The sequence below is a fragment of the Dermochelys coriacea genome, chromosome 3 (assembly GCF_009764565.3).
Source record: "Dermochelys coriacea isolate rDerCor1 chromosome 3, rDerCor1.pri.v4, whole genome shotgun sequence".
Classification (NCBI taxonomy): Eukaryota; Metazoa; Chordata; order Testudines; family Dermochelyidae; genus Dermochelys; species Dermochelys coriacea.
Genome location: NC_050070.1, coordinates 2224831 through 2245515, shown reverse-complemented (window position 1 = coordinate 2245515; position 20685 = coordinate 2224831). Strand labels below are relative to the sequence as shown.

General features: G+C 41.0%; 1 protein-coding gene and 1 long non-coding RNA gene across 30 annotated transcripts in view; both read left to right on the top strand.

Annotated features, from left to right (window-relative positions):
- DTNB (dystrobrevin beta) overlaps positions 1 to 20685 on the top strand; it is a 412789-nt gene that overhangs the window by 179008 nt on the left and 213096 nt on the right. For all 29 annotated transcript variants that reach the window (XR_006279636.1, XR_006279635.1, XR_006279632.1 and 26 more), the window contains one exon: positions 2464 to 2588. Coding sequence is in view for 12 of the 29 variants with exons in the window: in XM_043509975.1 (XP_043365910.1) it covers positions 2464 to 2588 (125 nt within the window). In the remaining 17 variants the exon portion in view is untranslated. The remainder of the gene's footprint in view (positions 1 to 2463; positions 2589 to 20685) is intronic.
- On the top strand, positions 12882 to 18429 carry LOC122459141. The gene is made up of 3 exons (XR_006279639.1): positions 12882 to 13075; positions 13469 to 13470; positions 14152 to 18429. It is a non-coding gene; the product is annotated as an uncharacterized LOC122459141 (long non-coding RNA).

Sequence of the window (20685 nt, the reverse complement as noted above, 5' to 3'; positions counted from 1 at the left end):
TTAACACCTAGGCTGTCTATTGTCACAAGTGCGGTGGTCAACATTCCCCAGCACTTCTTGGACTTGCATGCTATACTGTATAACCCTAGACAATATGGGAACTGACTGCATGGGTCTCTTAGAATTCATTCCGTTTTAGGGAAGAGTAGGATGTGAAAGCTAAAAGCACAAGGCCAAGTCTCCCTCTGCCTGGATAATCAGAGAAAAACCCTTCTCATTTTCTGGGTTTTACCCCTCCAAGATGAACGGGTGGAGCAACACCAGCTCTCTGTATTACCATCAAATGACTCTCATCTTCATCTCCTGATGAAACAGTATTCTGAGCACTGGTACTGGCACTTGATGACTTCAAATCATCACAGAAGCTCTTTATGAGGATTGCTGAGACTCTAGAGATACGCAACCATAATATCAGAGAAATTCCACAAGCTGACATCTTGTCAGCATTTGGTCCAGCCAGGATCTCTCCTCCCATAAATGAGGCAGGCTTGACCTAGCTAAGGCCTTATGGGAGATGCTGGCCACTATAAATCCCACCGTGAAGCATGTCGGGAAGTGGTACCAAGTACCTACACTGAGATATGTGTACTTCTTTACGTGCCCCAACCCAGGCTCCTCAGTCATGTTGGCGATACAAGAGAAATGTAAGTCAAGGAAGAGTACCCGAAGGACAAGGACCCCACATGTCTTGAACTATTTTGAAGAAAGTTGTACCCCTCTCCAACTCCACATTTGCATGTGGCTAATTGGCAGGCCTTTCTGGCCAAATATGACTTCCTAACTGGGGACAGGGTGACACCCATCCTTGCAAAGCTCATACATGACAGCAGTTCCAAACTGACCAAAAGAAGGGGGGTGACTCACTTGAGAGTCCAACAGATCCTTTGTTGCTGCCTAGGCCAGTGTCCTTTGTTCCTGTGAGCTGGGCTGGGTTTGTTCCATACATGCCCCAATGAGGTGTGAACTGCCCCTCTGCTCTTGGAGAGTTTTTGCCTAGGCTTGCTTTAAGCCATGAGTCCAACAGATCCTTTGTTACTGCCTAGGCCAGTGTCCTTTGTTCCTGTGAGCTGGGCCGGGTTTGTCCCATACATGCCCCAGTGAGGTGTGAAGTGCCCCTCTGCTCTTGGAGAGTTTTTGCGTAGGCTTGCTTTAAGCCATGAGGACACATTTTCAGCCTCATAACGATATTCATGAAATTGCAACCTATATCATTACTATAACAATAATGCTCGGTGCAATAGGAGCCTTCCGAAGACACCTGACATGACAAACTTTACATTGGATACCACACAATCATTTTATAAGGATGAACATGGTGGTGTGGGGTTTTCCCCCAGGGCACAGAGCGTCACAAATAGCTATCATCTTCATTTCAGTCTTTCTGGGGCAAAGCCCATGTGACTTGGTTTTATCCCTGACAGTACTCCTCTTAGGTTTGCTACCGACAAAAAAATAGTAGTTTTTGATAATTAAGAATAGTCCACCCTTGTGATGAACTTGACTAAGTATCTGTGATGGTGCCCCCACATAAGGCTTTATGGAAATATGCTTATGAATGTGTATATATATATGACATAACTGGAATATGTTTTATGCTACATATGCCATGTAACATGTTTCTGTAGAGGTTATGATCTACTGAATCTATTAATCCTATTTGTATGCATGTATCTTTTTTGTTTTCAAAGTTATGAATATTGGTTGTATACTTGTCTGATTCTAAGTAGGTTTTAGTGAAGCAGTTGGTCAGCTTCCTGAGAAAAGACTGTTCTCAGTAAAAGTGTCCAATCAAGAAGCCCTTAAGCCAACAATGAACTTGGAGATGCCAATCCACATCTGAGCTTTCCCAGGAATGTGGCTTGGCTGGTAAGGAACTCAGTCATGCATGGACATGTGACTTGCTCAGGGGGCACTGAAGTCCTAAGCTGACTGAGCAGGAAAGCAGGAGCAGAAGTAGTCTTGGCACATCAGTTGGCAGCCTGCAAGGGGGTTTCTGTGATCCAACCCGTCACAGTATCCTTAAGAGTTTCTTTCCTTCTTCTGATTAAGCAGCACCTGCTGTGTTCTAAAGGGAGAGAAGTGGTGGCAGGTTCTGATGGGTGTATCAAATTTCAAAATTATATCTCAAAAGGCCACTTTTGAATAGCTGAAATACCATGACAAAGACTAATGGTGTGACCGTGATAGAAAGGTCAGAGTTCACATTTGGGATATTTCTTGATTTAGCAATCTAATGAATGAGTCTATCATCTTTCAAAATTCCATCTCAATAGGAATGTAGAGATTAATTCAGCCACTCACCCTGTTTACAGGGTCTAAATTGTACTGGATGCATGACTTTGTATTAATCAGCTAGATATGGTATTTACACAAAGATTTTCTAATGTGGGATATGTTTAAATGTCTGTGCTCTTTCTTTGCACAGATTGATCTACTCATTGTTTGACTTTCTTTAAAAAACAGAAATCGCCTGCCAAGAAGCTGAGCCACGCAATTAGTAAATCTCTTGGTTGTGTGCCCACTAGAGAACCACCTCATCCTGTATTTCCTGAACAGCCAGAGAAGCCACTTGATCTTGCTCATATCGTGTGAGTATCCATTTGAATGTTTCTTTCATTTAATCAAAACTTAAAACTAAATCGATACCAAAGTAGCTGTTTGTGGATGTATTTGACTGCAGAATTTGGGTTTTTTAGTTCCATTTGGATTCACCATGGAGTTTTTAAGAGATGTCGTTTTGTAAGTCAGAAAGGATCCCTTAAACACATTTATCATTTTATATGAGTTTGTTCTCTGGAAAAATGTTAAATAAGTAAATGGGCTAGATGGACCTTTGGTCTGACCCAGTATGGCGGTTCTTATGTTCTTAAATAAATACTTTGTTTGTAGAAGAATGACTGCCACATAATGTATAGGTAATCATCATCATCATCATGTTCCCAATATGCCTCTGGCGTTTAGGGCAGCAACAAAGCTCTCCACTCCTGTCTGTTTCTGGCAAGTCTTTCAATGGTTCCCCAGCTCTGCCCCAGGTTTTTACAGCTCATCTTTCACAGCTCTTCGTCATGTTGTTTTCAGTCAGCCTTGTTTTCACTTGCCTTCAAGTGTCTATCTTGTTGCTGCTCTGGTGATGGAATCAGTTTCCATCCGAAGTACATGGCCAATCCATCTCCAACATCTTCTGGCAATGATGGGATGCTTATATCCTATTGTGTCAATAGACCTTGGTTTAGGATTGTTCTGGGCCAAAAGATGTGGAGGATTTTTTCCGAGGCAGATTTTATGGAATAAAGTTTGGATATGTCATACTTTCTCATTGAAAGTACGCAGCTCTGATAAATCTTGAGTTTGGTTTTGGTGTTGTATTTTGAGGATTTCCAGACTGTATTTAAGCTCCTGAAGGTGTTCCTGGCTTTATTGATTTTGTTCCGGATGTCCTGGCTTGTTCCACCGTCCTGGTTGATGGTGCTGCCCAAGTATGTGAATGTTTCTACATTGGTGAGAACATAATCCTGTCTCCGTATTGGTGATAGTGAGGCAATATTAAAGCTCATGATATCTGTCTTATTGCAGTCGATTTTCAGTAAGAGTATGTTTATTTATAGATAATGTATTTTCTGGATTTTATCCATATATTTTATTATATTCTGTCTGTGCTTATTTATTAAGAATTCAGTTTTGCAAAATACTGACTATCCTCAGAACTCACATGCTTGAATGGGAGTTGAGCTACTCAGAGCCATGTCAGATCAGGTCCCATCTTATTTATTTTGCTTAACATTAGACTCCATAAGCAGTATCACTTGTCCCATAACCTCAGCGGTGCAGAACACAATGACATCCACAGCCTCAGAAACAACTCTGACATCATAATCAAAAAGGCTGACAAAGGAGGTGCTGTCGTCATCATGAATAGGTTGGAAAATGAACAAGAGGCTGCTAGGCAGCTATCCAACACCACATTCTACAAGTCATTACCCTCTGATCCCACTGAGGGTTACCAAAAGAAACTACACCATCTACTTAAGGAACTCCCTGAAAAAGCACAAGAACAAATCCGCACAGACACACCCCTGGAACCCCGACCAGGGGTATTCTGTCTGCTACCCAAGATCCATAAACATGGAAATCCTGGACGCCCCATCATCTCAGGCATTGGCACCCTGACAGCAGGATTGTCTGACTATGTAGACTCCCTCCTCAGGCCCTACGCTACCAGCACTCCCAGCTATCTTCGAGACACCACTGACTTCCTGAGGAAACTACAATCCAATGGTGACCTTCCTGAAAACACCATCCTAGCCACTATGGATGTAGAAGCCTCTACACCAACATTCCACACAAAGATGGACTACAAGCCGTCAGGATCAGTATCCCCAATAATGTCACGGCAAACCTGGTGGCTGAACTTTGTGACTTTGTCCTCGCCCATAACTATTTCACATTTGGGGACAATGTATACCTTCAAATCAGCGGCACTGCTATGGTACCCGCATAGCCCCACAGTATGCCAACACTTCTATGGCTGACTTAGAACAACGCTTCCTCAGCTCTCGTCCCCTAATGCCCCTACTCTACTTGCGCTACATCGATGACATCTTCATCATCTGGACCCATGGAAAAGAAGCACTTGAGGAATTCCACCAGGATTTCAACAATTTCCATCCCACCATCAAACTCAGCCTGGACCAGTCCACACAAGAGATCCACTTCCTGGACACTACGGTGCTAATAAGCGTAGGTCACATAAACACTACCCTGTACCGGAAACCTACTGACCGCTATACTTGCCTACATGCCTCCAGCTTTCATCCAGACCACACCACGTAATCCATTCTCTACAGCCAAGCTCTACGATACAACCACATTTGCTCCAACCCCTCAAACAGAGACAAACACCTACAAGATCTCTATCAAGTGTTCTTACAACTACAATACCCACCTGCTGAAGTGAAGAAACAGATTGACAGAGCCAGAAGAGTAGCCAGAAGTTACCTACTACAGGATAGGCTCAACAAAGAAAATAACAGAACGCCACTAGCCATCACCTTCAGCCCCCAACTAAAACCTCTCCAACGCATCATCGAGGATCTACAACCTATCCTGAAAGACGACCCGTGACTCTCACAGATCTTCGGAGACAGGCCAGTCCTTGCTTACAGACAGCCCCCCAATCTGAAGCAAATACTCACCAGCAACCACATAACAAAAACTAACCCAGGAACCTATCCTTGCAACAAAGCCCGTTGCCAACTCTGTCCACATATCTATTCAGGGGACACCATCATAGGGCCTAATCACATCAGCCACACTATCAGAGGCTCGTTCACCTGCACATCTACCAATGTGATATATGTCATCATGTGCCAGCAATGCCCCTCTGCCATGTACATTGGCCAAACCACACAGTCTCTACGTAAAAGAATAAATGGACACAAATCAGACGTCAAGAATTATAACATTCAAAAACCAGTTGGGGAACACTTCAATCTCTCTGGTCACTCGATCACAGACCTAAAAGTGACAGGTTTCAGAGTAGCAGCCGTGTTAGTCTGTATTCGCAAAAAGAAAAGGAGGACTTGTGGCATCTTAGAGACTAACAAATTTAGGTGCCACAAGTACTCCTTTTCCTTAAGACCTAAAAGTGGCAATTCTTCAACAAAAAAACTTCAAAAACAGACTCCAACGAGAGACTGCTGAATTAGAATTAATTTGCAAACTGGATACAATTAACTTAGGCTTGAATAAAGACTGGGAGTGGATGGGTTATTACACAAAGTAAAACTATTTCCTCATGTTTATTTCCTCTCCCCCGCTTTCCTCCTCCTCCCCCCTCCCGCTGTTCCTCAGACATTCTTGTCAACTGCTGGAAATGGCCCACCTTGATTATCACTACAAAAGGGTTTTTTTTCTCTCCTGCTGGTAATAGCTCACCTTACCTGATCATTCTTGTTACAATGTGTATGGTAACACCCATTGTTTCATGTTCTCTGTGTATATAAAATCTCCCCCACTGTATTGTCAACTGCATGCATCCGATGTATGCAGCTGAATGTAGCTCACGAAACTTATGCTCAAATAAATTTGTTAGTCTGTAAGGTGCCACAAGTATTCCTTTTTCTTTTTGAGGATACACACTAACATGGCTGCTACTCTGAAACCTGTCATAAACAAAACTGTCATTTAAAGGCTGTAATTATTTCTGAGTTCATATTTTATAGAACACTCTTAAAGTATCCGATGGTGGTGGTTGACCCTGAGCCTGGTGTAAAATTGTGGCTTGCTGTGGTGTAAAATTGTGGCTTGCTTTACTACCTGAAAGGGGGTTTCAAAGAGGATGGCTCTAGACTGTTCTCAATGGTAGCAGATGACAGAACGAGGAGTAATGGTCTCAAGTTGCAATGGGGGAGGTTTAGATTGGATATTAGGAAAAACTTTTTCACTAAGAGGGTGGTGAAACACTGGAATGCGTTACCTAGGGAGGTGGTAGAATCTCCTTCCTTAGAGGTTTTTAAGGTCAGGCTTGACAAAGCCCTGGCTAGGATGATTTAACTGGGACTTGGTCCTGCTTTGAGCAGGGGGTTGGACTAGATGACCTTCTGGGGTCCCTTCCAACCCTGATATTCTATGATTCTATGACTCTATGTGGACCTTGGCTTCACAAGTTATTTATTTTTGTCTCACTGATTGGTCTCCTATGCTTTTCTTTCAGTGGTGTTATCTCTATGGTTTCAATGTGGCTTTATTGTGAAGTTGGCAGATTGGTTTTACCAAAGACACATTGTCATATTGTTACAATTTGGACACATCTGTGATCAATCTTTTATTTTTGCTTCTTTATCTTATCAGTTCTGGACATCAAAATCAGAATTCATGAGATAATTGAAATTGTGAAATTGTGTCAGCATATACATGTAAGAAGCTTGACTGTAAAGAGACAATAGTTAATACCACACTAACTTTTGCAAAAGTCACAGGTTTTTCATGTCTCCAAAAATTAAGCAAAATGATTCAGAGAAAAACAAGGGAAGAGAAGCAAAGCTATGGGGACATAATTTATATAAAACCGAGGACTCTAGTTTCATACGATATTCAGTAAGGACACCAACACTGCAGCTTTAAGACTGGATGAAGTTAGTACCATTGCTGTTTTCATTTGTCCTTGTCAGAAAGATTTCTTTCTTTCTGAAAGAGGTTTTCTCTTCTTTTTAGTCTCTGAATTGAAAACCAGGATATCCAAATTTTAGTGTCTCTGTCTTTGAAAGCTTAATATTAAAAGGTTTCACTTCAACCTTAGAATAATAGAATATCAGGGTTGGAAGGGACCTCAGGAGGTCATCTAGTCCAACTCCCGTCTCAAAGCAGGACCAATCCCCAACTAAATCATCCCAGCCAGGGCTTTGTCAAGCCTGACCTTCAAAACCTCTAAGGAAGGAGATTCCACCACCTCCCTAGGTAACCCATTCCACCACCCTCCTAGTGAAAAAGTTTTTCTTAACATCTAACCTAAACCTCCCCCACTGCAACTTGAGACCATTACTCCTTGTTCTGTCATCTGGTACCACTGAGAACAGTCTAGATCCATACTCTTTTGAACCCCCCTTTAGGTAGTTGAAAGCAGCTATCAAATCCCCCCTCATTCTTCTCTTCCGCAGACTAAACCATCCCAGTTCCCCCAACCTCTCCTCATAAGTCATATGCTCCAGCCCCCTAATCGTTTTTGTTGCCTTCTGCTGGCCTCTTTCCAATTTTTCCACATCCTCCTTGTAGTGTGGGGCCCAAAACTGGACACAGTACTCCCGATGAGGCCTCACCAATGTCGAATAGAGAGGAATGATCACGTCCCTTTAACTGGTGGCAATGCCCCTACTTATACAGCCCAAAATGCCGTGAGCCTTCTTGGCAACAAGGGCACACTGTTGACTCATATCCAGCTTCTCATCCACTGTAACCCCTAGGTCCTTTTCTGCAGAACTGCTGCCTAGCCGCTTGGTTCCTAGTCTGTAGCAGTGTATGGGATTCTTCCGTCCTAAGTGCAGGACTCTGCACTTGTCCTTGTTGAACCTCATCAGATTTCTTTTGGCCCAATCCTCTAATTTGTCTAGGTCCCTCTGTATCCTATCCCTACCCTCCAGTGTATCTACCTCTCCTTCCAGTTTAGTGTCATCTGAAAACTTGCTGAGGGTGCAATCCACACCATCCTCCAGATCATTAATGAAGATACTGAACAAAACCAGTCCCAGGACCAACCCTTGGGGCACTCCGCTTGATACCAGCTGCCAACTAGACATGTAGCCATTGCTCATTACCCATGGAGCCCAACGATCTAGCCAGCTTTCTATCCATCTCATAGTCCATTCATCCAATCCATACTACTTTAACTTGCTGGCAAGAATACTGTGGGAGGCCATATCGAAAGCTTTTCTAAAGTCAAGGAATAACACATCCATTGCTTTCCCCTCATCCACAGAGCCAGTTATCTCGTCATAGAAGGCAATTAAGTTAGTCAGGCATGACTTGCCCTTGGTGAATCCATGCTGACTGTTCCTGATCACTTTCCTCTCCAGTCATCCGGGACCTCCCCTGATCGCCATGAGTTTTCAAAGATAATGGTCAATGGCTCTGCAATCGCATCCGCCAACTCCTTTAGCACACTTGGTTGCAGTGCACCTGGTCCCATGGGCTTGTGCTCATCCAGTTTTTCTAAACAGTCCTGAATCACTTCTGTCTCCACAGAGGGCTTGTCACTTCCTCCCCACGTTGTGCTGCACAGTGCAGCTGTCTGGGACTGACCTTGTTCATGAAGACAGAGGCAAAAAAAGCATTGAGTACATTAGCTTTTTCCACATCCTCTGTCACTAGGTTGCCTCCCTCATTCAGTAAGGAGCCCACACTTTCCTTGACTTTCTTCTTGTTACTCTTAACATCTCTTGCTAGCTGCAACTCCAAGTGTGATTTGGCTTTCCTGATTTCACTCCTGCATGCCTGAACAATAATTTTATACTCCTCCCTGGTCTTTTGTGCAATCTTCCACTTCTTATAAGCTTTTTTTTTTGTGGGTTTAAGAGCAGCAAGGATTTCACTGTTAAGCCAAGCTAGTCACCTGCCATATTTACTATTCTTTTACACATTGAGATGGTTTGTTCCTGTAACCTCAATAAGGTTTCTTTAAAATACAGCCAGCTCTCTTGGACTCCTTTCCCCCTCATGTTATTCTCCCATGCCTTGTGATTTTGATTGACTGGCCCTTTTATCATCCCCTTTCAACAGTTTTGACAATCAGTGAAGAAGAGCTGGAGGCTAATCGGTCAAAATACAGAATATTGGAAAGGTAAGAGTAGTACAGAAGTGATGATGATTATAATATAGTGGAATGCTGATCTGTCTTCCCCTTATAAAGAACACAGAAGATACTGTAGCTTGACATGAATGTAAGTAGGAATAGGAAATGATACCTACTATATAGTCCATTCTTGAACTTTTTGAAAGCTATAGTTTTATGCTATACTAATGCATTCTTGGCCACATGATTCTTTTCCAGTTTTTGTATCAATGTTTTGTATCGCATGCTTACAGTGGTTTTAATCCTCTGCAGCAGGAGTTGCTGGATCTGATTTTAATGGGATATCATTGTTCTACTTTTTTCTGTTAAATTAGGTTTTCATAAAAAGAACATTTCTATTCGTGCTACTCTTCTTTCAGAGTCAGAAGTGGTATGTTATCGTAAATTAATGACTCCCCATGTTAACAAAACAAGCAGGAAACAAATTGTCCATAATATTAGAAACAATAGTTAACCACAGGGACTGGCTGAGACATGTTGTGGAAAACCAGCTTGAGCTGTTAAGCTCGTAGGCGAGATTTGCTGCGGTGGGGATGCTGCCCAGTCTGGTGGCAAGTGATACTTACTGTCTGTGTTGTTTAGATTTTCACATAATTCCGAGATCATCATGGATCAATGTCAGTTCATATTTTCTTCTTTGAATTTTTTCACGAGTTCCTCCATTTTGATACCAGCAAGCTTTTACAAAGAAAAAACAGTACTATAACGTATAACTTCTTCAGAAAGAAGGGCCTTATTCTGTGATTCTACATGAAAAGAATGTATGCAAGTAGTTTCAAGTTAATATGACTGTGTAAATAAAGGTTTCAGGATCTAATTCCAAAACTACCAGTGGAAGTTTTACCTATGGCACAGATTAACAAGTACATTGAATTATTTCTGTCCTCTGCTGGGAGACATTAATTGATTTAATGGATCAAATGAATCTGTGCCAAGAACTTATGTAACATTAGTGGTTGAATTTCCCCCGTCTTTCTTTATATAAAACACATTCACCATTGGATAGCTTCACTTAGTGCATCACATTAACTCCAGCCAGGCCCTGTAATCCATTCCCTTCAAAACGTGGCCTAATACTACCCAGCTACTCAGATGACATATTCTGCTGCAGAACAGCACAGATGGAAACCCTCACAACCAAGACCAGGATCTTTAATTTATTAAATGAAATGCCACTAATATTTCAAGGATACTTAACCATTTCAGTTTTCTTTCAAGTGGATGTCCAAATTACTACCAATACCTGTTAACACATTTTTCAACTAATTATCATCCTCTTTAAAGATGATTTCATTTGATCTGTTCTTGCTCTTGCCCTAACATGCAATATCATGTTTCAATTCAAATGAGTACATTCCCATTTAAATAATAACTTAATCTTCAGAGTCACATATCGAACCTTTGTGAAACCTACAAAACTGCTTATCTTAATACACTTCACTCTTTTGTATAGGTTGTGATATGGGAAACTCCAAAAGTTTTAGACAAGGGATAGTGTAGTCCAACAGTGAGGACACTGGACTGGGTGTCATAAAACCCGGTTCTTCTTCGAGTGCTTGTTCACGTTGATTCCAATCAGGTGTGTTTGCTCATTTCCCATCTATCTTTGGCCAGTTGTGAACTAGTCTGCAGCCTTTACAATGTTCATTACTATCTAACAACTTTGGAACAAAATATTATATGAAACATTAAAAATTAAATCATAGCCCCTTGCCAATGTCATTTATTAAAAATGGGTAACCTTTTTTCTGAGTGCTTCTTAACTGGAAAACTTCAACATGTTTAAATCTGAGTAAAATAATGATATTGACTGTTTTATAGGTTAAAAGGTAAATAGGTGCTATTTAAAATTTGCAGAAATGTTGAAGTTTCATCTGGTGATGTGATGAATTTAAGTTTATATGGATCATTTTGTAGTGGAAATTTAAAAAGTAATTAACAACCATAATAAACAAATAATTGTATGCCAATGTGACATTTAATTCCAGCTGCTGTAGTAAACTTTGCCAGTGTTTGGGCTGTTAGCATAAAACTAAACACAATGAGATTGATGGTTTCAGGTAAATGCTTAGTAAACAGTAGCATACATCACAGGAGTGCTTCCTTGTCATTCAGAATACATTCACAGCATCCAAAAGAAACTCAGGGCTAAACCAACCAGGGGAATAAAAATGCATCTAAATTCAAGAGAGGGCAGGAAGAGAAGGACCAGATTTTTTTGTAGGTTATGGAGGAAGCAGGATCAACATTTGGTGACAGCATTGGTATGAGGGGAAGGAGAGGGAGGAGACAAATTATGCCCAGTTTGTGAACCTGATTGATAGGGGGGAATGGTGTTTACTACAGTGGAGAATGGAAATAGAAAAGGTTTAGGGGAAAAGTAATCTTTGCTTGGACCATATGTAGCTTAAGCTAGTGGCAGGCTATCATTGTATTAACAGTAGTTAGACTGTAGGACTGAACTGAGGGAAACAAGTCAAATGAGAAGAGGACTATAAATTTTGAATAGATTTTGATTTGTTGGCCTGTTCTTTCACTCCATATCCCTTCTAAAAATATTTGTCCAGTCTTTGGTCAACTCTTCTTGTTTTTACAGTAACTAACTCTTCTCTCTGAGCAGACTGGTTCTCACTTTACTCCCTTGCAATCCTTGCCATCATTGTCAAAAGTTAAAATCCCTTTCTTCTTTTGCATTCTTCCTCTTTCAAATCCCTTGACCCATGACTTTGAATCAAGTTTAAACTCCTTGTTTTTCTCTTGAAAGCTACACTCTTGCCTACATCTCAGCCCACATGTCTTCCTAGGGTGCTCCTCTCCTCCATTCTCCCTGTGCACTTCACTTTGCTCAAGCCTCTTATCTAACTGTTCCCTTCATTTCTTTCTTCCACTCTTGACTTCACACCATCTGCCATGCTGTCTGGAATAAACTCCTTTATTTTCTGCAACATTCATCCAACCCTTCTTTTTCAGTTGCTCATAACTTTAGTCTACATTTCTCATGTTTGTTCACAGCTCAGAGATGAAGTTTTTAGGAATAGTAGGCAAAATCAGTTAATCCATTTTTTGTTTGAATCAGAAATTCTGCACTCAAACCGAAAACAGTTGAATCTGGAAACTTGGATATTTGTCTATGTTTCACTGAGACTTAAAGAGCAGATTTAAAGAAAAGAAGCTCAGTGCTATTAATGATATGAAAAATTAAATTCAGTAATTGCATGTGCAGTAGGACTTTTCAGTTTTATCAAATATACACCTCTCCCCCTATATAACGCAGCCCTCGGGAGCCAAAAAATCTTACTGCGTTATAGGTGAAACTGCGTTATATCGAACTTGCTTTGGCCTCGAGCACTTCCATTATTAATACAGTATTTGACACAAGAAGTTTTATTCTTGGTGTTGTTTTAGAAAGGAAAAGGAGTACTTGTGGCACCATAGAGACTAACAAATTTATTTGAGCATAAGCTTTCGTGAGCTACAGCTCACTGCTGTAGCTCACGAAAGCTTATGCTCAAATAAATTTGTTAGTCTCTAAGGTGCCACAAGTACTCCTTTTCTTTTTGCGAATACAGACTAACACGGCTGCTACTCTGAAACCTGTTGTTTTAGAAAGGGCGCATCTGATGTCGTCCTCCACATGAAGCCGGGGGTCGGGACTTGCAGCCATGTGTCGCTGTCGGCGTTGGGGCTCACAGCCGTGCACCAGGGTAAGGGCTTGCAGGCGCGCAGGGGTTGGTCCTGGAGCCACGCATTCCTGTCAGGGTCGGGGCTCGCAGCCGTGTGCCGGGGTCAGGGCTCACAGTCATGCATCCCTGTCGGAGCTCACAGCCTGGGGTTGGAGCTCGCAGCCGTGCACCAGGGTCAGGGCTTGCAGCCACGTGTCCCTATTGGGTCGGGGCTCGCAGCCACGCTCAGGGATCGGGCCTGGAGCCACGCATCCCTGTTGGGGTCGGGGCTCTCAGCCGCGCGCTGGGTCAGGGCTCGCAGCCACGTGTCCCTGTCAGGTTCAGGGCTCGCAGCTGCACACCAGGGTCGGGGCTCGCAGCCACGCGTCCCTGTCAGGGTCGGGGCTCGCAGCCACACGCTGGGGTCAGGGCTTTTAGCCTTTAGCCCTGCAGCTCCACACAGGAGTCGGGGTTCGCAGCCATACGTCACAGTCGGGACTCACAGCCCGGCGCAGGGGTCGGAGTTCGCAACTTGCAGGCACACACTGGGTCGCAACCCCAGTTTGTGAACCAATATTGTAGATGAGACAGGAAACCATTTTTGCTTTACCGGGTAATATCTGAATTCGTGTTATATTGGGTTAGAGGTGTATTTTAACAATTAATTTGCTCAGGTATGCCCTCTTGCCTACTCCAGGAGCATAAAGTCATTTATGGAGAGCTGAGTCACTGATTACTCAGACCCACACTTGCTATAGTCTGCGGGGCTGTGAAAGCTTTGGAAGGAAGGTGGCTGGGAAATTTTGCACAATAGAAATGATAAAATCTATGGTTAAAACCTATTTCGGAATGATAAACTGGGAAAAGGGGAGGAGCAGCATTCTATCTCAAATAAGATTATCTATTTTTCTCAAAAAGCGTTGCATCGAACGTGGAGAATGCCATATTAGACCTTACGTTGAAAGAGGAATTGATCACCAAACTAAAAACAGAACTAGTGGAAGCTTTAGGTGCAAGTGATCATAATTTGATTACGTTTGTTATGAGCCTGAGTTAGCATAACTTCATCACACTTGCTCTCTGCAGTTAATCCAATCACTCCATTTAGCTTGAATGTTTATTTTGCAGTATCTGCTCTAATTTGAGCTAGACTAATTCTAGAGGAGTTAATTCTTGTGTAGATAACTCTGCACTAAAGACAGCCAAAGAAGGATAAAAATTAAGAGAGTTGGTTGGGGGAGTGGGACAGATGGCACAAGGGGACTTTTACAAGACACGGCGATGCTTTAATAGCAGCCAGAGAGGAGGTTGAAGTTGAAGTCAATTAGAGAATCAGTGCAGAAAAAGGGTTCTTTCCTTAAATTACAAAAGGTTTTTAATCTAATTTATTTTCAATTTGCTAATGCAAAGTACTGTTATAATTATCTCCTTGTTTCTGTCTGTCAGTGAGGTAACGTTAGCACACCATCTACTTCTGGTTTCCGGTAAATCTAAAGTTTGTTTTTGTTTTTCATTTGTTTTGTCTAAACAAGCTGCTGAAGTTGAGACACATCAACAATTAGTAAATATTTAAATCCAAATTTGTTGACAGATATGGCTCATTTTAGGTTGATTTCATAGATTCTTGTAGGCCAAATTCTTCATACCTTTGCAGCCCCATTTACTTCAGTTTAGGCTGAATATTAGGGAAAGCATGTTTACAGTGAGATATTAGTTTGTAGAAAAAATTCTCCACTTATACAATATGTAGTTTTAGAGGTTAGGATATCACTTTCTGTTGCAGAGAGAGAGAAGGATGGAAAACTTGGTTAACTGACATTGAGATCTAAAGACTGAAATTGTGGAAATATTCTTTGGTATGGAAGGCACTTTGTTTTGGAAATAGAGAATGATGTGTAAATAAAGATGTGTTGAGTTATATCTCAAAATATTTGAAAAGGAACTGAAAGCTTTATACCTCAGTAAAGCTCCATTTTTCCTTTAACTGTCCCTTCTTTGTTTCTTACTGCCAGTCTGCAGAATATTAGGTCAGTTAAGAGCATCTCATCAAAAATTTATTATCTTTCAAATACTCAGTGGGCGGAAAATTGTGACAAGTCATCTCAAAGGTAAAGTGACTTGTTTTAAAATACTGGAGGATGCTTCTAAATTAATATTATACATAAGAGTTCCTTTTGAACATTTTCAGAATAACACTCAGAACATCAAAATGTGTGTTTGTCCTGATTTCGGCAGTTTAATTAGTTTCCATATATAATAGCAAACATTGCAAGCTGTTAGACTTAAAAAAAAAAAAAAAAAAAAAAAAGGCATTTTCAGGCCCTTTGGCAGAACCGCTGTTTAAACTGTACCACCATTATTTAACTGGACAGCACAGTTCTAAAAGATTTAGTGGCCTCTGAATTCTTAACATGTGTTGTATTTATATCTGTGGCACCCACAAGCGATGCAGGAGGGTTAAAAGATGTGCTTAGCAATAAATGGGAGGGCTGGATCCAGGTTGTTGGAAACAACAACAACAGCTCTATACATCAAAGATACACTATATACCTTCACGAACAGAAGTTTGGTCCAATAAAAAATATTGTCTCACTCACCTTGCGTCTCTCATATTCTGGGACCAACACGGCTACAACATTGCACACATATGTCAAAGAACAGTAGTTGTAAGACTTTGAAGTTATCCCCTTGCATCATTTAATAATACTTTATTGGGAGACATGTATTGAACTCCCAGATGCTTTTGGATTCAGGGAGTGTGATTTTGCCAACTGTTAGTACTGAACCAGTGCCACAGTAAGTTTGCAGAGGGCTTTGTGTTACTGAAGCAGCCACCCTCTGAAGGAGAGCTAAAATTTACCTGACAAAACGTTGTCAGCATTTTTTATATTCCCTTCATGTCTAATGTTGGGTTTCCCCTGAATGACTGTTGGGTGTAAATAAATCAGAGATTTCTTTGTAGCTGGGACTAAGCACTTTTCTGTGAAACTTGCCTGTAGAACCTTATCAAAAGGCCTTGCAAGCCTTTTGAGCCAAAGATCCCTCTTTTCAGTCTGAACTTACCAATTTCAAACTATTTTTAAGCATTTTCAGTTAAATTTAGTCTAAATTAAAATGTAAAGCTAATTCTGCAATATTGGGCAAAATCCAGCCGTGCTAGAGGTAGGAACAGTTGACGGAGTCTGTTCTGCCTGCATGAGGACTTACAGTAAAGCCCAGTTGAAGGTAAAGCAGAAAAGTAAGAAGTGTACTCAGCCTGTCATTTGTCAGTGCAACCATATATCAAAGATAACCTTCCATAGATTCATAGAGTTTGATCAGAAGGGACCTCTAGATCATCTGGTCTGACATGTAGAACACAGGGCATCACACTTTACCCAATTGCCCCAATAAGTTGTATTTGGCTAAAGCATATCTTCCTGAAAGGCATCCAGTTTTGATTCAAAGACATCGAGAAATAGAGAATCCATCAATTTTTGGCTCTTTTCTGCTCCCTTTCCAGTTTTTCGGCATCCTTTTAAACATATGGACACCAGAACTGTAAGCAGTATTCCAGTATCTGTCTCACCAAAGCTATACGCAGAGGTCATATAACCTCCCTACCTCTACTCACTACTCCCCTGTTTCTACTTCCAAGGATGGTCTTAGCTCTTTTGGCCACAGCATCACACTTCAATCCCTAGAATGCTCTTCCAGCTCCTTGCTCCTTCATAGGGCTTATCTACACATCATTTGTACCAGTATAACTATTTTGGTTATGGGTGTGATTTTTTTTTACTGAAATAGTTATACTGGTATAGTTCCTGGTGTGGACACAAATATATCGGTATAAAGGTCTCAATTGGTATTGCTTATTTCTTTTTCTGTGTGGAAATAGTCCTATTCTTATTGGATAATGCACCTTTATACTGGTGCAACTGCATCTATGGTAGGGGTGGGTAGTACCACTTTAACTCTATCAGTATAGTTGAAGCAGTACATCTTTTGGTGGGGTTAGGATTCAATTTTGATTATTAATAAGACTTCAGGTAGTACAGAAAGGAAAGTTATATTTACCAAACCAATCTGGGGAGCAGCTAAGAGGCTTGGTCTATTCCAACTAGCTCTCAGAAACTCACTCCCTTATAGACTATACAGACACAGTGAAAACCACCTAGTCACCTGTGGATGGTGACTTGATTTACACATTGATAAGATAAGGACATCTGTTCAAGTGGTTATGGCAGAAAACACCTGTAACAGCCAGTAATTCCTGACAAGCTTAAAGCATTTCTCAGTAGGTCATTATCAGTTATAGAAAATATTTGCCCCTCATCAATCACAATTTCAGTTTAAGCACAAAGACTCATGGGAATTTGGTTCACCTATAAAGAATAATGGGAATTTAGTTAATCTGCTAACAGTATGTAGAGAAGCCCATAGTGATTCTAGTGTCTAAAAGTTAGGGATCAAACTTAGATATTGGTGTGATGAATTCTTCTCTGCACAAAATTCAGATGTGTTCACATGATACTCTTTGGGAACCATTCTTTACATAATAAATTATACTGGAGAGCTTTCTACATATATCCCTATATCATGACAGTGTGGAGGATGTGGCAGATATGACATTTTCCTGGTATATCTTTGAGAGATCTTTATGTATTATTGCAGACCAGGGATGGCATGTAATTACATGGGGGAGGATGACCACAGCCCTTCTGGAGCTCTGAACAGTGGGAAATAATTAGGCAAATTCACTCAAGTTGTAACACCTCCAGAAAGGTAACACCTGAGAGACTTGCATATACTGTACAAACTGAATTCTACAGAGACCAACAGAACAAGGAAAGACTTCTGGATAAATAGTCTGAGTTTAAACTGATTTAGGGTCTTCTTTCTGATGCAGCAAACACAGGACTTTCTGTACATGGGGGACCCCAATCCTTTGTAGGAAGGATGGAAAGACTTTGCCTCCTGAGGCCCCATAAGAGTGATGGGTGATCTCTGGAAAGCTTTTAGTGTGCATATAGGAACTTACATTGTTTTTAATGTTTTTTTGTAATGTTTTCACTTTAGGAATAAATATGCTTGCTTATAAAGGGCTGTGTGGTAACTTATAACTGTGGGCAATTACACTGTTTATAACCTCTGAAGAGAGAGCAAAACACACATGCTGGCCTGTTTAGGCAGTCTGGCTTCCTGGGAATATCACAGTGTAGGCTAAAAGTAAGCTATCATCCTCTAGAAACTACATTGTGAACAGATGATGTATGCTGATCTCAGGGAATACTAGCAATTTCGTAAAAAGCAGAGATAAAAACAACAGTACATGAACAACTCACAATTGGATACAAACATAGTACCAATGACAGTAATTAAGATGGACTTTTCAGGCTTTTCACATTACTGCAAACCCTGAAGTAAAGATCACACATACACTGATGTCACTTTTCAGAGAAGCAGCCGTGTTAGTCTGTATTCGCAAAAAGAAAAGGAGTACTTGTGGCACCTTAGAGATGAACAAATTTATTTGAGCATAAGCTTTCGTGAGCTACAGCTCACTTCATCGGATGCATTCCTATCCTTCTTTTTGTAGTGTTGGTAGGAAGGTCTCTGTGGGTTAGTATGTTGTTCAGAGGTGTGTTGGAAGTATTCCTTGAGTCGGAGACGTCGAAAATAGGATTCTAGGTCACCACAGAACTGTATCATGTTCGTGGGGCTGGAGGGGCAAAAGGAGAGGCCCCGAGATAAGACAGATTCTTCTGCTGGGCTAAGAGTATAGTTGGATAGATTAACAATATTGCTGGGTGGGTTAAGGGAACCACTGTTGTGGCCCCTTGGGGCATGTAGTAGTTTAGATAGTGTCCTTTTTCTTTTGTAGAGAAGCAAAGTGTGTGTTGTAAATGGCTTGTCTAGTTTTTGTAAAGTCCAGCCACGAGGAAGTTTGAGTGGAAGGTTGTTTTTTTATGAGAGTATCCAGTTTCGAGAGCTCATTCTTAATCTTTCCCTGTTTTCTGTAGAGGATGTTGATCAGGTTGTTCCGCAGTTTCTTTGAGAGTGTGTGGCACAAGCTGTCAGCATAGTCTGTGTGGTATGTAGATTGTAATGGATTTTTTATCTTCAGTCCTTTTGGTATGATGTCCAACTGTCTGCATTTGGAGAGGAAGATGATGTCTGTATCTGTACGAGTTTTTTCATGAAGTTGATAGATTTCCACTCCATACAGCTAAATTCAGTGCCTTGCATAATGACAGGTTTCAGAGTAGCAGCCGTGTTAGTCTGTATTCGCAAAAAGAAAAAGAGTACTTGTGGCACCTTAGAGACTAACAAATTTATTTGAGCATAAGCTTTTGTGAGCTACAGCTCATTTCATCGGATGTCACTGATGGTGATACACTTACCAAAGGTTCTTAAGCAAAGAAAGCTGTTATGGATAAGAGGGAAGATCCTCTCAGGGATCAGTAACTGGTTAAAAGATAGGAAACAAAGGCTAGGCATAAATGACCAATTTTCAGAATGGAGAGAGGTAAATACTGGTGTTCACCAAGGGTCCGTACTGGGACCAGTACTGTTCAATATATTCATAAATGATCTGGAAAAAAGGGGTAAACAGTGGGATGGCAAAATTTGCAGATGATACAAAACTACTCAAGATAGTTAAATCCAAAGCAGACTGTGAAGAATTATAAAGGGATCACACAAAACTCACAAAAGATTGGACAACAAAGTGGCAGCTGAAGTTCAGTGTTGATAAATGCAAAGTAATGCACATTGGAAAACATAATCCCAACTCTACATATAAAATGATGGGGTCTAAATTAACTGTTACCACTCAAGAAAGAGATTTTGGAGTCATTGTGGATAGTTCTCTGCAAACATACATTCAATGTGCAGCAGCAGTCAAAAAAGTTAACAGAATTTTGGGAATCATTAGGAAAGGGATAGATAATAAGACAGAAAATATCATATTGCCTCTATATAAATCCATGGTACACCCACATCTTGAATACTGTGTGCAGATATGGTCGCCCCATCTCAAAAAAGATATATTGGAATTGGAAAAGGTACAGAAAGGGGCAAAAAAATGATTAAGAGGTATAGAACAGCTTCCATATGAGGAGAGATTGTTAAGATTGGGACTTTTCATCTTAGAAAAGAGACAACTAAGGGGATATGATAGAGATCTATAAAATCATGACTGGTGTACAGAAAGTAAATAAGGAAGTGTAATAACTCCTTCTCATAACACAAGAATTAGGGGTCACCAAATGAAATTAATAGGCAGCAGGTTTAAAACTAACAAAAGGAAGTATTTCTTCACACAACACACAGCCAACCTATGGAACTCCTTGCCAGAGGATGTTCTGAAGGCCAAGACTATATAACAGCGTTCAAAAAAGAACTAGATAAATTCATGGATAATAGGTACATCAACAGCTATTAGCCAGGATGGACAGTGATGCTGTTCCTAGCCTGTTTTCAGAAGCTGGGAATGGGCAACAGGGGATGCAGCATTTGATGATTCCCTGTTCTGTTCATTCCCTCTGAAGCACCTGGAATTGGCCACTGTCGGAAGACAGGATACTGGGCTAGCTGGACCTCTTTTCTGACCCAGTATGGCCCGTCTTATGTTCTTATGATAAATATTTTATATTTTAATAAATTAAGAAAGTTCTTCAGATTTATAACAAGCAGGGT